Source organism: Hesperophylax consimilis, chromosome 12 (genome assembly GCF_061612785.1).
Source record: "Hesperophylax consimilis isolate HC1 chromosome 12, BYU_Hcon_1.0, whole genome shotgun sequence".
Classification (NCBI taxonomy): domain Eukaryota; kingdom Metazoa; phylum Arthropoda; class Insecta; order Trichoptera; family Limnephilidae; genus Hesperophylax; species Hesperophylax consimilis.
Window position 1 is genome coordinate 29,357,269 of NC_142847.1, and position 21,425 is coordinate 29,378,693.

At 34.0% G+C, this 21,425-nt stretch overlaps 1 protein-coding gene across 1 annotated transcript in view; it reads right to left on the reverse strand.

Moving 5' to 3' along the window:
- Positions 1 to 517: 517 nt before the first annotated feature.
- Nost (Nostrin) overlaps positions 518 to 21,425 on the reverse strand; it is a 110,415-nt gene continuing 89,507 nt past the window's right edge. The window contains exons 8-13 of the mRNA XM_089637832.1: positions 19,413 to 19,536; positions 11,122 to 11,292; positions 10,018 to 10,170; positions 8,536 to 8,688; positions 4,780 to 4,966; positions 518 to 2,107 (exon numbers count right to left, since the gene is read on the reverse strand). Of these exons, the coding sequence (XP_089493958.1) occupies positions 2,019 to 2,107; positions 4,780 to 4,966; positions 8,536 to 8,688; positions 10,018 to 10,170; positions 11,122 to 11,292; positions 19,413 to 19,536 (877 nt within the window). The 3' untranslated portion in view covers positions 518 to 2,018. The remainder of the gene's footprint in view (positions 2,108 to 4,779; positions 4,967 to 8,535; positions 8,689 to 10,017; positions 10,171 to 11,121; positions 11,293 to 19,412; positions 19,537 to 21,425) is intronic.

The window sequence follows — 21,425 nt, forward strand, 5'->3', positions numbered from 1 at the left end:
TTATGCCGCGATATTGACAACATAAATATTCGTTTTTTTATAGTTGTATGGCTAGTGACGTTCGGAATTCGTCTGGTAGCTTAATTAATTAGTTTATTTAGTCAATTTTACGACTCATTGTACTCGACAGTAAAGCCTTAGACACATTACCCTATAATGCGCGCATAATTTGGGCGTCGCATAAACGTATTATATGTTGAGATAAAACACTACGCTATAATCTTCCTAGAGGGGGTCAGATCAATTGGGGGACTGCCACGGAATATCATTTCTTTCTATGGGATCTGTCACTTTGACAGATGACAGCCGCGTATTTACAGCTTTTTTCTGACCTACAGTAAACTACATTCTACCACCAAACATTCATCTAGGAAAAACAGCCTCAGCACGGCTGAAATAAAAGAACATTTTATTTTTATTGTAGATATTTATACATTTATTTATAAACTTTATACGTCATAACAATTTAATTTTTGAAAAAACAAATCAGTTTTTCACATCATAATTTTAATGAAAAAATCATAGTCCAAATACTGATAGTAAACTTAATAAATATTTACCTGAAATTAAAATATGTAGAATATTATTATCATTGAATTGGTTATAATTAAAAATAATAAAACAATGGTTAACAATACAAATTACATAAAAGCATTATAATGACAATTTTTTTATTGGGTGAATATACAATTTATTTTGGAATTCAAACCTAAATTAATGAAATAACAAGAATTACTGATTTTTACAAGCTTTTATTTATACGATCAGTAGTATTAACCCCAAAATTGGATATGACAACAAAAAAAATATTCATTCATACTGTGGTAACATAATCATTTTTTCAACCCCACAACCTAACGTTATATTTTACATGATAATTTTTTTCTGAAGACTAATATAATTAATTTAAGATCGTCGTGTAACATATGGAATCGGGCTACTAAAAATAACACACATGTGCATGGCGATAAGGTTTAAATGCCCACTTAACAACAGCCATCAGTTTTGAAATATTTATTTTAGAAAAAAAAATCGCCAAAAAGTGTGTTTAATTTTTTTTGAGAATTTCAGGCACAAATATTTAAATGTTTAACGGTCAGTTTATTGAGAATTTAATTTTCCACATTATACAATAAAACCAAAACGGAAAGGGGGTTCATACATAGAAGTTTTTGAACTTTGAAGCAATTTTTATATGCATGATACTTTATTTTTCCTGGGCTATAAGCCCATGTCTTGTTATGATATATGTCTTGTTATAAACAAGACATATCAAAAAATAGTTAATTTATTTAAAAGGCCAAGATAGTGTTCTACTTGTAGTATTTAATTAAAACATCTAAAAAATGTGTAAGCGATTAAATATTCAAACCAAAATCACATGCAATGCATTGATCGCAAAATTGTGTTGCTTCGTAGTGCTTCGCCTTGACAACTGTCTTCCGTAAATTTTTTCATTTAGGGATGAAGAAATTAAGTAAAAAATGGTAAGAAGACCCAGTTGAATAAAAATGACGTTAAAACTTGTTAAAAAAATTCGGAAATAGTTACTTTTCATTTTACTTTGATTTTCAATCAATAAAAACGCATAAAAAGTTTTATTTGTGTACGTCTGTGTCCCTGGAACCTAAATATCAAGAAAAATACGCGAAAAGAATTCATTATGATAATATTATGAGTAGTTTCTTGATTATTTTTTGGGTTACTATGCCGTGTTGCACTTTCTCCTTTTTTATCCAATTTTTGCATAGCATTACAGTCTACATCGTCAAATTGTGTTGAAGTGTGTGTTTACATATGTAGAAGCGCTAAAGTTTCGCAAACGTTAATCCAATGTGGTTTTCTGCGTTTAATTTTGGTTTATCCGTATAAAAACTAATAAATATTAAGCTTAGTTCCGTCGCACGTCATTCCTATGACATACGGTAGATATATAATGCAAATTGCAACAGAATATGAGTGTTTTTTTTTTTAATTTGTTCGAATTTATTTAGGTGGGTATTGTTTTGTTTTTTGTTTTAAACTTGTGAAAATTCTGAAATGCTTTTGAAAACTGGAATCATCGGGGGTGGGGGTCGCACGGGGGGCGTTTCTGAGAGATTTTCATCTGAAAAATAAAAATAAAAAACATTATCAAAATTGCGCATCTTACTCACGCAGTGATTGGTCGATACAGGATTAAAATCAAACAGGTCGGACGATTCTTATCGACACAAATAATTTCAAAATCTTTATTTTTGATATTACAAAAACATTATCTAACTGTATTATCACAATATAGAATCATGTTGATCAGTCACTTATAAAATGATTTTAATGGAATATTATGACAACATTATGTGTCAACTGATAAACTAAACAAATACGTTATACATATTATTATCATTCAATTATTCTTAGAACCTTTGAGATAAAGAATGACAACTATTTCCTGTGATACTATACCTATAACTACCTACTAGGTATATTATTTCTAAAGCCACTTAAAAAGTCTATAAAATAGTTTTTAGAAGATAACACATGCAAAAAACTTAATGATATAAAATATTGCGTTATTAAGAATCTCTTAAAATTATTCGTAATCCGGTTAACAACGGATTGCAGGCCTCGAAATAATTGATATGTTTCCTAATAAACTTTTGGGAAAATACGAAGGTGTCATTGCGATTTCGGATCAAGTGACCATAAAAATTAATAATATTTTCGCATTTCGTCAATGTACATTATCGGGATAAACGCAGGTGCATGCACACGTGCTCTGATATATTATGAAGGTATCAAAAGTATATTGGAAAACGTCATGCAATCTCGTTTTTAATACGATTTTAACAAATCAGACATAATCATTTTTCTCCTGCAGACATTTTTTATCATTTTTTATGATTCTGTTTTTCTCTCTGCGGCAATTTTGAATATTACCATATCAAGTGATTGAAGGAATAATTATTAAAAATAAAGTAATTTAGGTTATTGACATGCGCTGTTATAAAAAATAAAGAATACACACACACTCATACATAAACAAGAACACGCCTATACACTATACACGTTATTTGGTAATCACTAAATATACATACTGCATATAAGACATAAAAGGAAACATATGTTGAATTTATTTAATATCTGTAAATTATTTCATCACAGTAACCAATGTACTGCTTGTTTCTATATTATAAAATAATAAAACTAACTCTCATGAATACAGTCCAATCACTATCTGATATTATTACGCTAGCTTCTGAACGGTTTCGGCCCTCTGATTGGTCGAATTCAAACCTAATGTTTCGGGTAAATTCCGCATAGCCTCCATAGCAAAATATCACACATTCTAGGGTTACTTGAAAATGTCAATCCCCCCTTTACCGGCCGATGGAGTAGTTTCCCTATTGGCCGACAGAGCCCACCTCTGGCGGCATTATAGCGAAAAATTTCATTTGAAATAATCCATAACAAATACGTACAATTTCATGTATTCAAACAACCAAACTACCATTTAAATACGCATTTAAAAAGAAAACAAACATTTGATTCAACTTAATGACAATAAACAACAACTCTTTGCATTTACGATTTTTTTTAAATATTGATATTTAATATTATTTACGTAAATAATAATTTCGCACCATTTTGACAGAACACTAATTGATGTTTGCCCATAATACGCGTTTGTTTGTGGGAAGTGTAGGCACTGCCAACCCAATAAAAAAAATTAATCTGATGTGTACTTATATGTAAAATAAAATGATAGGTTAGGTTAGGTTGGGTTTTGTAGGTTAACTGTTATTAGCATCACTTAAACTGGGCTAAGACCAACTAGGTGCCGCCCGCAGGGCCCAGCAGCAAAAACCCCGCGGAGCGGGGTTTTAACTGCTATTTATCATTATTTCATCTGTGTAATGAACAATGTTTGTGAAAACATCCTGTCATAACAGGTAGATAAATATGACTCTTGAACATCCGCTTCCTATTATATATAGAAGAATATAATCGCGACGCGTCGGATAGAAATCACTCCTTCTTTGGAAAGAAGAAACAGAGAAAGTTTAAAATCAATTTATAAGGCCATCATCTAACGCGTCTTTTATGGATATTCATTTTTTATTTGCTGCAAAATAATGCACCAGCAAGAATAAAAACTGGCATACCTCGTTTGCAAGATTGATAAGGGCATTTAAAAGAAATGTCATAATAGATAGTTGGCCTTCAGCGTACACTGTACGTATGTATACGCGTAGTAAGATGGGATGAGATGAGTTAACTGAGTATACATGAGGCTGTCTATCAACAATGTAGCAACCATTTTATTTTATATATAACATTAACTATAACTGTCTAATTAAATATCAAAAATTAATAAAATTGTCCGACAGAAGAACTGATGTAACTGATCTCATTTTTCTTTTCAAAATCATTAGTTCCCTTAATGACAGCCCTGCATTATTGCATTTGGTTTCATTTCATGTTCCTAACAGAGTCACACGAACTAAATGTATCTTTCACTGCAATAATACTGTCAATTCAAATTCGTTTCTAAACTCTCATATACCTACAGAAGTAGCCGATATTTTTAATAGCGCCGAAAAAAATTTCAAAAATGAATTTCACATATTTTTGAAATATTTATTAGTGAAGTTAACATTATATTTTCTTATAGCCTGATTATATATTTTAGTTATCTTGTTACATATCTCTGAATGTGTGAGATTTTTTAGAGATTGGCGCAGCCGCCTGTTCGTGGTTTGACCTAACCTAACATGACCGCTTTCATTTAATACCTACCAATGTCACTGTAGTGCAAGACAGACACTCCGTCCGCCGCCCCCCGATCCCTGTCCCACATAATGGTGGAGTCTGGGCTGGGCGGGGGCGTGCTGCGGGCAACGGAGGGCGTGGGAGGCGGAGAATCCGTGGCGTTACTGCGGGGGGCGGATAATGGACGGAACTCCTGACGCAACCAAGGGGGCACCTGAAAACAACAATAATCGGTTCAAATCATTACATTCGGAAAAAGATTACAGTTCCTCAGCTGGGTGTGATATACCAGGAATGTGAAAAGTAACATCATATTTTATATCAGTTGCTCTAGCTATGTGCTCACGTAACTTAATGGGTAGAGCAGCAGACCGGCAATCAAAAGGCTGCGGGTTCAATCAAAACCTTTTAGATCTTGGAGGTTTCGGCGCGGCTTCATTTATTTTTTCCTAGGAGATTTTTCCAATTTGTTGGGCTATTTCACGCGAATAATTATTGCTAATAATAATTAGTTTAATTTTATTTTTATTTATTATGTAGGGCTTAAATTATCTGAAATATTGATAGTAGGTAGTAGGAAGTAGAGTGCACAGAGTTTTTAATCAGGGAAAGCAGTAGGAAAAATAACAAATTAATTGATTCACCATCTTACTACAAAACTACAGAGGTGGAAGTTTTCAGTAGCCAAACCCGCCTCCCAAATTGTATTGTTTGCATTTCGCAAACGTTAAGATTTCTGTGAAACTTGAAAAGTGAAACTTCTTTACGCGCGTCATGCATTTTCGAAGACCGGAGTAAAACCGACTCATGACCGTCACGAAAAACCGTGATCATTTCGCTATATGAGCCTAGCTAATATTATATACCTAGTTTAGGTCACTCTCCAAACTCAGCTTCGCGGTCTAGAGGCAGAGCGCCCGACTGTCGTCGTAAAGAACCGAGGTTCGATCCCCGCTTTAACTAATTTTTTTTTCTTTTTGGAATTTTTTTAATACGAGGAAAAGTGATAAAATTCTCTCGTGCTGCGACTTTGTCAGGCATACATATAAGAAGATATCTACATGATTTGTAATAATGTAGTAAAAAATTACATAAATTTGTTAATTTTAACCGAGAGTCTCCCGAAATGTCTAAATCCATTTAGTGAGACTCTAGACCGGCAGGTGTTCACTCGAGTAATTGGCTAGAAGTAAAGGTCGGTACCTATATGATATTTTGGTCGAAATATAGCTTACAAATCGAGCCGGTAGAGTCGCTCGATATTTTGATTAATTATTTTTATTTTGAATCATTCAAATTACTAATCAAGGCCGAAAACGCGGCTAATTACCCTCGCAGACGTGCGTGACAAGTTTTTTTAGTAAAAAACACAGCCGTAAGTGAGTTTTTCAAAATTGTGAAATGTTATTCAAATTTAGACTCCATACGGGTATGAGACTGTTAAAACACGATAGATCTTTTCCAAAACGGACAAATTTACGGAAATATTTTGAAAAACGACAGATATGACTTCACACTGCCGATATATCTTCGATTCGACCCTATATAAAGCGTTAACGAGACGTTATGTGATATTATTTATTTGCCGTGTTTGAAAACGAAAATTTGCGCGGGACAAGTCAATTGAGGAGTACACGTTGTATACGCGGTTCTCGTCGCTCGAGATACCTCTCCTCGCGGTCTAGAGGCAGAGCGTTCGACACTCGATATGCAGAACCCGGGTTCGAATCCCATATTTTTATAACTTTTAATTTTTTTTATCACATGCTACTTATAAATATGTCAATAGACAGAAAAAAAAGAGAGAATGAAATGAAAAGAGAGAGAGAAGAATACTAAAAGTTTCACTTCCGTCGTGCGTAGGCTTGCCACACACTGTATTTTTTTTTTAAATATTATTTTACATATTTAGTTCCTGCTTTTGACACATCAGTAGGGTGGCTGTGGAGGCGCGCGAAGTGCTGCAATTCGTAGCAGGAACTTCGCGCGTATTTTTGTAAGCATAGTTTGAATTCTTGCAGTCATTTCATAAATTTGTTATTTTTATGTGAGTAAGGTAGGGTAGGCACTAGGCACTGTTTGTGACTAAATGGAATGCACGCCTCTGGACTAGTTAGTAGGTATGTATAAATTGCATGACCCTAGGTTCATGATGTGGTGAGATATGTATGTTACAGGCTTATTAGCTTTATTAGAGTGTATTATGTAAGTTACAAAAATGCTGATTTACAACACAAATAAAAAAGATAAAAGAACAGTCATTGATTCTCATAAAAAAATCCATGTCTTTGTAATCTAGAATTATCAATGTGAGTTAATTAGTCATTATTTTTATAAACGAAATTTAATTAAAATTAGTGTCATACATTATCTTAATCTAAAAGACAAATTATGTAATTTATAAATATTAAAACATAATTCCATATCTACTAAGTATTTTTTGTTCGTTTTGGAAACTCCGCACATGTTTAAAGTGCACATAGCAGCAACTTATAATTTGCGCAATGCAAATCAACTCTTGCTATCTTACTTAGGTATTAAATTTTTACTCGTCGGTTCAGCATTGGTATTTTTAAACTGGTCTTAAGCCAGGATTAACTATACCTACGCCTTGGTAATAAGTAAAGTCAACTCTGCCTTATACACAAATTATCCGCCTAGTCAATTAAAACAGGGATACCTTTATCTATGTACATGTACACGGTGTCCAGAAAATCGTAGTACAAGCGGGAAACTGATGAATCTATCGAATTCACATAGAAAGAGCCTAAAAATAGCGATCATACATAAAGATAGTTGCCAATAAAAATGTGAGGTGAAAAAAATGAAGACAATGTTGGTAGTTCTTATTCGAAGTATGATACTGTTAAAAGTGACCGAGGGGGATAGGATCCCATTAGCTCAGTGGTAGAGCGGCGTCCCGGAAAGACAAGGGTCCTGGGTTCGAGTCCTAGATGTGACCGTATCCTTTTCTGTTTCAGATTTTCGTTTAGAAATCGCTAATATTGTCTTCAATAATTAAACTTATTTTTATTTACTATCCTTTTTTTAAATTTTTTCGGCAACTAAAGCGTAAAAATTGGAGCCGGCTTAGCGCCTGTGACAGACCGCGCTATATTTTCGTGGCTTGGCCTATTGCAGCATATCGCTCGCCATACATTTGGTAGTGTATATATGCGACCGATATTCTGAAATAGGCTAAGCCATAATGCGTATAGCATAATGTGTTGCCCACCTTACGCTTCGACGCATTTTAACCCACTACCGACCGATTTTTTCCTAATTTGACCTAAAAAATTCCAACTTGGAACTCGATTTACTCGAAAATGAATGCTCAAATCAAGAAAAGTACTACGTCAAAATTGTATCCAAATATGATATAGAGTCAATTAATTTCCGCTTGTATGACGATATTTCAGACACTGCGCATATACTAAATCAACAGGGGACAATTTAAAAAAAATAAAAAATCGAAAATTTAACAGGGGACAATTCAAAATATTATATTTTGAAAATACTAATTTCGGTTGTGCGTGTGTCCTACTTAACTTTGATTTAATGAACTTTGGAACAAGGATTTGCTTTAAATTTAAGTGTCATTTTCAAAATTGGAATTGATTGAGTGAAGAATTCAGACAAACGATAAATTGCATACTATAATTTAACAGGAAATTATTATTATTGAAATTTAAAAAATTGGAACTGATATGTAAAGAATTTAGACTAACTACCTAGTTTTACATAATAGGACAGAAATACAAACATTTTTATTACATTACTTACAGTGAGTATGGTCTGTTGAAGCCCCCTCCTGTCCCTGTGCAGGCTGAGGTGCGGTGTAAGGGGGTGCGGGGGTTGCGCCCTTCCCCCCAGGGCCAGGAGGGCTCCTGTGGCCTGCACCCTGGCGCCTTCAAGGTATGTCAGAAGGGACCTCATCTGAAAATTTAATTTTAAATATATATTTATTTCAGTCTTTTTTCACCCAACCGCAGCTTTTGTGATGTTAGCATTCCTTTTTTAGTGTTGAACTTTACAAATGATTCCATCGGTTTCATTCTTAGAATTTTAACTATCAACAATTTCAAAAAAAAAAAAATTTCTTTAGAATTTTTTTTTTTTTTGGAAAATCAATAGTTGAATTATTTCCTTCGTGGCTACTGAATGACATTACGTTTTAAGTGTTTTTTTCCATTAATTTGACGTAGGCACTTAGTTTGTTTTTTATTAATGGGAATTTCTAAGAAACATACCCCGGAAAAAAAAAACAATATTATGGGCTGAAAAGTCAAAGCTTAACGTTCTGATGAATGTCCATTTTTTATATATAAATGCCGCACAAGAGTCCCAACTACTTCCAACCGTCTGGAGTCAGTGAAACTATGGCATCCCCAATTGAGTTATGTTGTGAGGCTGAAGGTAGCGAGGAGAGGAAGGAGATGGAGAGGTGGAAGATGGAGACCTAGCTATTCAGATATGGTCACCAAACACGGCTAAAGCCATTTAAATAATGTTTCAATTCTGAATGGTTGTCTTACAACAGGGCGATATTGAGAGTATCTTCTACACTGGAATGTGCCACAATTATACTTTATATTATTTTTAATTAATAAATTGTGAAATAATACAAATTCATAGAATAACTTTTTTTTGTGCATATCAGGATCTGAACCCGCGACCTTCGATTTGCTTGCGGAGAGTCTTACCACTCGACCTGCTAATGTTCTGTTACGAGGCTTTATTTCCGTGTAGATTAAGACTGTTAACCCGGAAACTCCATAAGACAAATATGTTCAAATTTCATGATGCCAGAGCTGACCGATCGTGAATTTTTTTGATTGTTTTAAAAACACACGTGGATTTTCTGCTGTAGGTAAAGTATAAATTTAGATTAGTGTTGTACTAAGACCGGTATTAAATGATCCTCACCAAGTCTAGCAGTGAGCAGTATTTTCACTTTGGCGGCTCCCTCATGGGCCGGTAAGAAATCAACATAAACCGAGTGCAATAAGAAGGAACGACGAAAGCGCTCCGTTCCATATATGTATTTCTATTGGCGCCCGTCCATGGTTTTGGTGCGGTATGGATGCCGTATTGCGTACTTCCATTGCCCGCATTCGTACTGCATCTGGTTTATACCGATTCCTTACCGACCCGTGAGGAAGCGGGCTTAGTATGATTTTGGTGGGAGATTAAAAAAAATTATTGAGTTATTTCTAGCCCATGATGTTAGTTAGGTAGGTATGTCATTCTTATAAAAAAAATTACATGGTATAATTTCTCGGAGACGTTCTGCTGCGACTCGTTCCCGCCGAAGTTGGGCGTTGTGGTGATGGCCCTGGACAACTGCTGAAGAGCCTGCTTGGACTTCCTCTCGCGTTCCATGTCTGTCTTAATAAGTTGGACGCAGCGCAGGATGGCCTGGAATTTAATCATTTATTCTTCTGAGGACTCGAATACTTTGTTTGGAATACTGAGTTATAAGCAATCGAGAATAAAGATAATATATATTACCAAAAACTTAACATTCTTTATATCAAAACCAACGTAGATCTAAAACCATTAATTAATTGTAACGAAATTATACAATTATCTACCAAATTAAACTTAAAATTCTAAATAGATAAATAAGTTTTAAAACATCATCATGAAGATGAGGTAATCATAAAAAAATTTGATTAAGGCCTCTCGATTATGGAGGTATTAATTAACACACAAAAATATATTACATATCGCTATGCAGATTGTTTGAAATAACATATTGTTGTACACCTTATTGAACGGTTAGTATATATATATATATATTTTTTTTTTTTTTAATTATTTTGTAATTGTCTTAATGTCAACCCTATACACTTACATTATCTACTAAACTAAATAGAAAATAATAATACATAATTCCAACACAACAAGTCGAGGTCTACTAACATGAAGATGAGGAAATCGTCAAACGTAAAGATGAGATCTAAAAATATAACGATGTGGAAATCAATAAACATGAAGCTACAAACAAGAAGACGATGAAATGATAAAAAAAATGTAAAGTAACATCAGCATAACAACCTACAGTCAAAAAACATGATAATGAGGAAAAAATATACTCAGTCCTCAAACATGAACATGGGGAAATCAACAAACACAGTCAACATATTAGAAGATGGGGAAATTAACACAGTCAACGAACATGAAGATAAGGATATCAACAAGCATGAAGATGGGATCTACAAACATGAATATGAGAAAATCATAAAAATTATGAAATAACACCAGCAAACTACCTACAGTCCGCCTCCGAACAGGAATTTCTATTCAGGAGGACCGTGAATATCTTAGGCAAAATATAAATAATAAAATATATTTTTTAATTATTACCTGTTTTCTTCTCTCTTTGTTCATGGCCAGAGTGGTGTGTTGACAGTAGAAGTCGGGCAGGTGCATGGGAGGAGGTGGGGCCTGCAACAGCCCTCTGGCCACCCGCCCCTCCCCTCGAAGTGCGTCGGCCAACTGCCCCTCCAGTTGTCTGCTCTCTTCTGAAGGGCCACCCTAAACAACATGACCACATCATTCGATACCTTCCTTTAAACAAAAATCTTCCGAGATAGTGAGACAGTGAGATATAGGGATCGTAGGGAAAGGTAAATATTCATTGAATGTGGCGAACATCAGCAAAATTAATTTTACCATTGACCTGGAAGGAAATGGCCAACACAAATAACTCACATCGCATCGTTGCAAAATATTTAAGTAGGTAAAACAATATTTCAATTTGACAGTTTCCAAATAACATAGATATTTAACACTTCAGGTCTCTGACATATTCATGGTTATTTTTCTTTAACCAGCTGTCAGAAAGTCAGAAAATTTGAACGAATTTCCGTTCTCAATAAAATTCTACAAATAAATGCAATATTTCTAAACGTATCCAAAAACTAAAAATTGTGTTTGAAAGGTGTTAAAATCAGAGGTGACTTTTAAATGTAATTAGAGTGCTAAGTTTGAAAAATTCGACATTCTTGATGTCGTGTAATCCAAAACGATATATTTTTTTAATTAGATTTTTTGCAAGAAGATTTTCAGGAGATTTCAGTTTGGCCGTGCACCGCACGGACCTCTGAAATTTTTTATACAAAAAAACCGAATTTTCGAAAAAAAAATAAAAAAATTTCAGCGACAACATCAATAATGTCATTTTTTTGTTATATTAGCACCCTAATACACCCAAAAGTCACGAGCCGCCACTGGTTAAAATAAGCTTTCAAATTGTACAGGCAGAAATAAACGTACAATTTTAGAAATATTTAAATTTAGAAATCAAACACCCAAAAAAAAAGTCTAAAAACTGAACTAAAATTATTGATAACGAAAAAATATGTTTTATTAGACAAATGTATTTTGAACATCACTGCCACCTCACTTTATAATCGTTATAAAAAAAAAATATAAAAATTCACAAAGTTTCAAATTTTTTTCTCAAAGTGCGGTCGGAACCTGTGTTTCAAGAAGGTGAACACTTCAATTATTTTGTGGTTAGGTTCTAAATATAAATATGAAGCTTGGTATTTTCTCTTTCTAACACCGTTTAAGATGATAGACTGCGCTCTTCGGCCCATATAAAATGGACGCCCAGGAAAAAAACATTTGTATGCATCAAAACTTACTCAAAATGAATATTTTCTTATATTGCTTTCTAGACGATAAAAGCTATGTCTGTATGTTTTTATATATTCGGTACATTTCGTATTACCTTAAACATGTACTGTCAAATATATGTAATTTAGCGGAATATATTGTTCAATTAAAAGGTGCAGCTAACACAATTCTAATAAATAATAACAAAATTATAAAAACATACAGATGTAGCTGCTGCTTTCGAAAATATATTTTGGTTTTAAAATTTGTGATGTTTTGGACACTCACATAAAATAAACGATAAATAATAAACGAACGTGCTCAAAAAAATTTTTTTTGTTCAGACAACGACGGAAGATTTATTGACAGACAGGCCTGGAGTAAACACATTCACACGGGACAGGGCGCAGGTACAGGCAGTGAGGTTTTGAACTTGAGTACGTTGACAGCTCCGTGAAAAAGATACAAATGAGAAGTGTTGTTTGAAATTGCAGTGAATTAGTGAATTCAGATGGCGTTAGAAAGCTTTGTTGGTTTTTGAATTAAAGTGAAATATTATTGGAACGGTTTTTGTGTGAAGTGAAAGTGGTTGGACTCAGTGAGAAAACAATTAATAATAATGACAATAATAATAATTGGATAATTTGTAGAGCGCCGTTTTGTAAAAACCCACCTCAGGGGCGCCAGGTGTTGTGCAATCGCGATTGTGTTATAAAGTTGTGTTGATTTAAACGTGATTTCGTATACAGTTCGAACTAGATTGCTTGTCTTAAAAACATGAAAATAATAAAAATAATGATTGCGTTTTTAAAACAGAGTGAACGTACTTAAAGGCGGGAAGTGTTTAATCGGGGTAGGTTATTGATTTGGCGAGATGGCATTTATCCACGGAGACCGAAAACCAGAGAAACAAATATATCATTAACTGTGGGTTCGAATCCTGACAGATTAGGGAGGTACAATTTTATTTACAGGAATATTTAATTACCCTTTTAAAGTCGTAGGGAGGGGACCAAAATGGAACAAATTACAAGGACTTAAAAGGAGAAAATGATTAATGTAATGGAATGCCGGTAGGGAGGAGACCGAAAATTAAAGTGATTTAGCTATATAGTGTAACCAGGTAAGCTTCACGCTGAGAATGAGAGGTGACTAACTGGGTGAGTTTTTATATTATTTATTAAATTCCAGAGGACCCCTTTTAAAAGACGGATACAACCGAGGTACAGGAACTAAGTTTACGACACCTGCCGCCCAAATAATGTTATCATTAAAAGGAATACCCTAGACGGATTGTCAATCAGCTGTGAGTGAGAGACAGGCCAATGACCTTTTCACATATAGGCTGAGAGGCGCGGTGTACAGTCAGTCAAAGGGGAAGTTTTGCTAGCGTATGACCTCCCGAATTGAAAGCGATCGGATGCAACCAGACGGAACAAAATGAAAACTTTTCTTCTGTTATTTGACTTTCTAATTTAATACTTTTCATCTATTGTTTGACTTTCTAAGTTACGAATTGGGATGCACAAAAACATATCTAGAGGCAAAAGAGGGAGATGGTAATCTCCGAAATAAAACTACCAACCGAACAACTTTTCTCAACAGGTACCTTTCGAGAGGTAGGCAGCCTCTTTAAATTAAATGCAAAAATCAAACCAATTATCCGTTTATACCTACCTGAGAGGATAGGTATTCAGTAGGAGTTACCCATACCTAATACACGAGGATGCTAGTAACCTCATAAAATAATTACTAGAACCGAATATTAAAATACAGACAGTCCTCATCCTAAATTTGGCATTACGAGTAGACCTTACATATATCTCACATGATAATTGGCTGAATGGGTAGGCACACAACCTATCGTTAAAAAGCAGGCTAAATGTCGACAAGATCGTCGTGTGTTATCTATGTATTGACCTAGAAAGGGATGTAAATCTCCGACGGCGTGGGAGTTACAACGTTTTCTAGAGGTGGCACGTAACTTAGGACCTTGCGTGTCACATTTTCGCGACTAGATTCGTGACAAGGGATGTCATGGTTTTCCCCTTCTACACTCAGTAAAGTAGATTTTCCTGGAGGTGTATGAGATTGGGGCAATTCTGAAATTGGTGATGAGACCTGGTTTTCTTTATTCTGGCGTGACGGTTGCCGATTTGGAACAAGGGGAGACCCGGCCGGTTGTGATATCCAGACACGCAGATATCGATCGCCTTGCTCAAATTATCATCCATCAGTTTTGTTTGGTAAGAGGAGGAGTCAATCTTAGCTTGAAAAAAATTCATTTCCTTTCCTCTCCTTCCCCTCCTAAAATATATACATGGATGGCGCCGACAACTAACACCATAAATTTATCGTATGTATATCACATATATAAAATCTAACACTTTATTATATTCACATTACCCTACGATAGGTAGAATCGAGTAGCTAGTGGGGGGGGGAGCAGGCGACTTAGAAGATAAGGTTTATAAAATGGTTTTAAAACACAGCGGTAATGGATTCAACTCACTCTATCTCAAAAGAACCAAGGGATACCACACATACATAGATAACTAGGTTTCTAAACCGAGAAACAAAAAACCAACACAACGTTCGGTGAAGCCTTTTTATACTGAACCGTCACGTGAAATGAGTACGTTCAAGGTCGTACGTCACGTAGACAAACTAGGATGTACACACTTGAAGGGGTGTGTAATAAAGAAAAGACGGCAGGGAGGACCTGCCCTCCCCGGATATATATATAACCAAAGCCTTATGGAAAAGTTACCTACGGGACTTAAGGAAAATTTATCGTAGAAAGAAGAGAAGGAAAAGTTTGAAGTAGAAAAGGCAGATCATTACAAATTACAGTTTCGTGAACGTTTTGATATAGAAAATTGTTTTCCCCCTTGAGCCTTCTCAGCGAAATTTCTTTAGTTTGCTGCGGTTGTCCCTTTCCCCCATTTTACCAGTCTAGGCATGGAGCGGGATAGAGATAATCAGGGTGAAATACCTAAATGATCCGCGTCTTACGCAAAGTCCAGCTTCTTAAATCATATTTCTCACCATGAGAGAAATGGAGACACAACTATTTCTATACACTTTATGAGCTGTTCCCAAAAGCGAACAAATTGATAATTGATGGTGATATGGATGATGGCTGTTTGTTCCCGAAACCGAACAAATTAGCCTGAGGGGTTAGGTACTTTTTAAATAGCAAAGATTACTTGCCATTCCGCGGAAGCAATGAAAAGGAACAACCTTAACCTTTTATGAACTAAATAGAAACCCAATACTCAGTGAAGCTGATAGGTTTGCAGTAACCGCGAAATCAAATTGCTAGTGTTATTATTAATCGTAAAAATGAAAAAGGTCCGTTTTCCAATATTTAGTAAATTCAAATTAAATTTAATGACTTTTATTAATTAAAATTGTGAATCGAAATAATTCAAATTAATTATTATGTAGCTACTTTTATTAGTCGAAATATTCTTAGGACGGGTTGTTTCGTAGAATCTGAACAATTCATCAAATTTCAACGTTCATTTTCAAGTTCTGTGAAAGATTTTTTCAAGTTCTGTTTTTTTTCAGTTTTGTCAAACGACTAGCCTACAATGATATAAAAACAGAACTTGAATAAGTCTTTCACAGAACCCGAAAATGAACGTTGAAATTTGATGAATTGTTCAAATTCTCCGAAACAACCCGTCCTTAGCTTTATAAGGTATGATGCTTATGTTATACAATATAGATATTTTGACATTGGTGTAACAACTCAAATGTATTTTTTATACCCACTCAAGTGATTTTCGGCATATTATGCCAAGTTTTGCAAAACGTCTTGAGTGATTGCACGGCAAAATATGCCATTTTTCTTTACCTTTTGTGAAAAACATTTTATTTATTTTTTTCAAACATTCCCGCATATAACAGTTATCATTGGTATAAAGCTGAAATAATGCTTTCCTATTTTACCAAAGAATGTCTAAATTCCGCCGCATGAAAAAGATTGTTACATTGTTGATAGATTGTTGCATAAGCATGAAATAGATTGTTCTAGAATCCATTTGTTTATTTTATTCAATGTTTATCACATATTTACACAACAATGCTTTTTTAATTGATTTAACCATCTATCTAACGCGTTTTTCAATCATGTGAAGTGATTTTTTATTCAATATGTATCTAATCAACGTAAGAATTCTCTATCACGTGTCTTTTTACTGTCAAATGTCATGGCTGTCTGTATAAAAGGTTAATAGACTGTAATCGAAGTAAATAAAGCAAGAATCCAGACTATTCTTACTAAAAATTGTATAAAGTAAATGTATGTTTCTAAAGCAATACCAGTTTTTTATGAAAGTATTTATTTATTTATTGGATGATTTTTATAGCGCCGCTTTTCCGAAATATCACCTCAGGGGCGCCGTACAGTTAATGCAGATATTACAAAAAAAATATATCAATATTACAAATTGAAATTGAAATTAAGTTAAATAAAATGAAGTACAGAAACTGGTGACACGGAGATGGAGAATCTGCTGCAAGAATCCTAGGTGGTGAGGAAACTGGACCAGATGCTGCAGCGAGAGAGTCCACCGCGTCCACCAACATTGCCAGCACGAGGTTCGTCATCCTTCCAGGTATGTGTCTGCTGCTAATAGAGCGCTGACACAATGTCCTCTCATGGATTCCAGACCTTGGCAGCACCGCTGTGACATTCGACGAAGGTAGAGGATGGAGACTCTGCAGCAAGAATCCCAGGTGGTGAGGAAACTGGACCAGCTACTGCAGCGAAAGAGTGCACCGCGCCACCAACAGTGCCAGCACGAGGTTCGTCATCCGTCCAGGTATGTGTCTGCTGCTAATTAAGCGCTGTCACAGTATCCTCACATAGATAACAAACCTTGGCAGCACCGCTGTGACATTCCATCTCCTTGTACACTTGTTTCTGGTGATTATGTTAGTGGTGCATTGTTCCGAAATAAAAGGCGGCGGACGAGATAATAAATCACCTTGGGCACTTGTTAAGGCTTTCAGAGTTTCCAAGAATAACATTGAAAACATCTGGCGTACCTACAGTTACCGATTCTCGTCCCAAGTTCAACTTAAGCGAATTTAGAATATTTTTAGCACAATTTTCGAGTATTCATTTTTGAAACACTGCTCTCTAGTCACATTATAATTAAGTTCTGATTACTAATTGGTAAGTTAATTTAAAATGTTGATTCACTAATTTTTAAAATAACTTCAAAGGGATGTTGCCTCGTTTCCCTTGAAAATACTAAAAAAAACACAAGGCGGTTGGAGACGGCATGACGCGTCCAGCTGCCACAAAGGGCGCTTCACAACTTATCTTTTTAATATCCTAATTTAGTGAATTCAAGACAGTTGCAAACCCAAGACACAAATTCTATAAAATATATTTGTTTCAAAACTTTTAGAATAGCTGTTTACGATTAAAAATGAAGTCGTGTAATATTTACATTTATCTTTGATTATCAAGTAGGCCATAAACAATATATTTAAAAATAAAATATTCAATATTAATCCAAATAATTGTTAAATACGGCAATTTTAAAAGAACTAATACGCAAAGTTCTCGTGTGTATAAAGCTTATGATTATTTTCGAATTTCATAAGTTCCAAAAATATGAAATAAATGGCAGAATAGATGTGAATTTAAATATTGAAGACAATATTAGTGATTTCTAAACGAAAATCTGAAACAGAAAAATCAGAAAAGGAAACGGTCACATCTGGGACTCGAACCCAGGACCCTTGTCTTTCCGGGACAGTGCTCTACCAACTGAGCTAATGGGACCCTATTCCCCTCGGTCACTTTTTAACTGTATCATACTTCGAATAAGAACCACTAACATTGTCTTCATTTTTTCACCGCACATTTTTATTGGCAACTATCTTTATGTATGATTGCAAGATGGTCCTGGGTTCGAGTCACAGATGTGACCGTTTCCTTTTCTGATTTTTCTGTTTCAGATTTTCGTTTCGAAATCACTAAAATTGTCTTCAATATTTAAATATTACAATTTGAGGTTTTACTCAATAAAGTTATTCCGAAAAATAAAGATGTGAATTTATTGGCAGACATTATTTGGAGAAAGAAATGTATTAAGATGTGTTGGTCTCTGGTGACTTTTATTCGACGTTTTTTTTTTAAATGTTTTTCTTCAAAATCAAGCAATCTAGTTACTCAACCGAGTAACCCCTCACCCTTCCAATACCTACTGATTTTCGTTATGTTTTAAGTTGAAAAAAAAAAATTTAAAATGTAACTGGAGACCAAAATTTCGCTTACATTTTTTACTGTCACTAATCACTAGTTTATGTATGCGAAGTACGACCTAGACGGGGTTAGTAAATGCTGGGGTATGATTTGAGATAAAGATAAACGGTGTTTTAAAGTTGTAAGGTTACATGTATGCGTATATGTATGTGAAAGTATATGTGTACATAAGTCTGAAAGTGTATGTGTAAATAAGTCTGAAAATGAATGTGGAAATAAGTCTGATAGTGTATGTGTACATAAGTCTGAAAGTGTATGTGTAAATAAGTCTGATAATGAATGTGGACATAAGTCTGATAGTGTATGTGTACATAAGTCTGAAAGTGTATGTGTACATAAATCGGAATTGTGTTAAGTAGTGGAACATTGTGAGTGCGCATTGGTTATGTTACCAGCAGTATTTTTCATGACGAGAGGGAATCTTAAAATTTGTTGATAGTTAAATTGGGGCAAAGATTATATTATTATTATTATTAGTATCCTGAAAAAGTATAAATTTAGTCATAGAAAACAATATAAGTAGGAAGGTATTGATATAAGGGTGATTTATGCATATGATATTCGACTTCTAGGTCTTAGATTTCCTAGAAAATTGGATATCTGCATAAGATAGATTTTTTTTAAATTGATAGTTCATTCATTTCAACCAAAGTGCAATAACTTTGGCCTTACTTTGTGTACAGTGATCGGCCCACAATAAACATTTGTAGGTTTATTCAGAACATAACTAGTAATATTTTCTTACCGGTCCAAGAGTGCCTGCCAATGTGACATAGCGTCGTAGAGCCTTCTTCATACTTCCAAGACGTTCTTCCTCAAGTTCTACCAAAGCCTCAAGACCTTTTGCCACTGAGGTCTCCCATTCAACCCTAAAATTGCAACAAACAAACAAACAGATCAAATTTTTATTCTACCGTTATCAAAGAGGAATTTTAATAGTCACTAACCACGGCAAGAGATGATAAGTGCCTTTAAAATTTGCATCCGCTAGGGCCGCTTCATTTTTTACCCTTTTTACGGTTGGAAAACATGGAGCATGATGACGATGATGTTCCGAGCAGAAAAAACATTACATTTAGCTTTAAATTCGGGACGTCAATGTACACCGCTTAAGAAGTTTAAATGGCAAATAGATTTTCTGCATTACAAATGCAATTTCAAATCAAAATTAGTTTTACTTGATTCTTGTTACTTGTGACAGACTTTCGCCCTTCAAATATGACTTACAATCCTACTTATGTTCTAGGATACGATGGCGATACGATTTGTCACGTGTTCAAATAATAAACACTACGCAAGGTTGCTTAGCGATCTTCGCTATCGTTTAGAATCGGGAGGTTGCGAGTTCACTATTTTGTCATACTGTTAATCAGTTTTGTCTGCATTAAAAATATTTAGGATTTTATAAAAAGTTCTCATTTTTACAAATTCTTTAATAAAAATAAATTAAAAAGTAGAAAAAAATATAAAAAAGTGGTAGAAAGTATAAAAATATTGGAAAAAGTTTTTCAAGACATTTTTATAAAGTGGATAAATGTGTTATTAAGTATAAGAAGAAAAAGAAAATGAAAGTAGTATTAAAAAGTGGTAGAAAATATAAAAAAAGTGGAAAAAAGAATAAAAAGTAGAATAGTGGAAGAAAGTATAAAAAATGGATGAAAGTATTAATAAGTGGAAGAAAGTATAAAAATGTTGGAGAAAGTATAAAAAAGTGAAAGACATTTTTATAAAGTGGAATAATGTGTTATTAAGTATAAGAAGAAAAAGAAAATGACAGTGGTATTTAAAAGTGGTAGAAAGTATAAAAAAGTGGAAAAAAGAATAAAAAGTAGAAAAGTGGAAGAAAGTATGAAAAATGGACTAAAGTATTAATAAGTGAAAGTAAGTATACAAAATAGAAGAAAGTATAAAAAGTGTAAGACATTTTTATAAAGTGGAAAAATGTGTTATTAAGTATAAGAAGAAAATGAAAGTAATTTAAAAGTGGTAGAAAGTATAAACAAGTGGAAAAATAATAAAAAGTAGAAAAGTGGAAGAAAGTTTAAAAAATTGACGAAAGTATTAAAAAGTGAAAGAAAATATTAAAATTTTGGAGAAAGTATAAAAAAGTGCAAACATTTTTATAAAGTGGAAAAATGTGTTATTAAGTATAAGAAGAAAAAGAAAATGAAAGTAGTATTAAAAAGTGGTAGAAACTTTAAAAAAGTGGAAAAAAGAATAAAAAGTAGAAAAGTTGAAGAAAGTATAAAAAATGGACGAAAGCATTAAAAGTGAAAGAAAGTATAAAAAATGGAAGAAAGTATAAAAAAGTGGAAGAAAGTATAAAAGTGGAAAAAAGTATAAAAATGTGGAAGAAAGTATAAAAAATGGAAGACATTTTAATAAATTGGAAACATGTGCTATTAAGAATAATAAGTAGTATTAAAAACTGGAAGAAAGTATAAAAAATGGAAAAATGAATAATAAGTGTAAGAAAGTATTACAAAGTGGACAAACATATTAATAACAGGAAGAAAGTATAAAAATGGAAGTGATAATAAATAAATAAAAATACTTTATTTAGAAGTCTTCTCCAGTAAAATGTAAAATCAATGCAACGATAGGCTTATTGCGCTATATTTACGCAAATTGGAGGAAAGCCAAAGAGCAGTCGTGCGTCTGAAAGCAGTCGCCGAAATACCTAAGGTCGGCCTCAGACTTGAGAGAAAATCGTTATGGCTGGCGGGGTATTCGTAATATCTATAGTATTAAGTCAAGC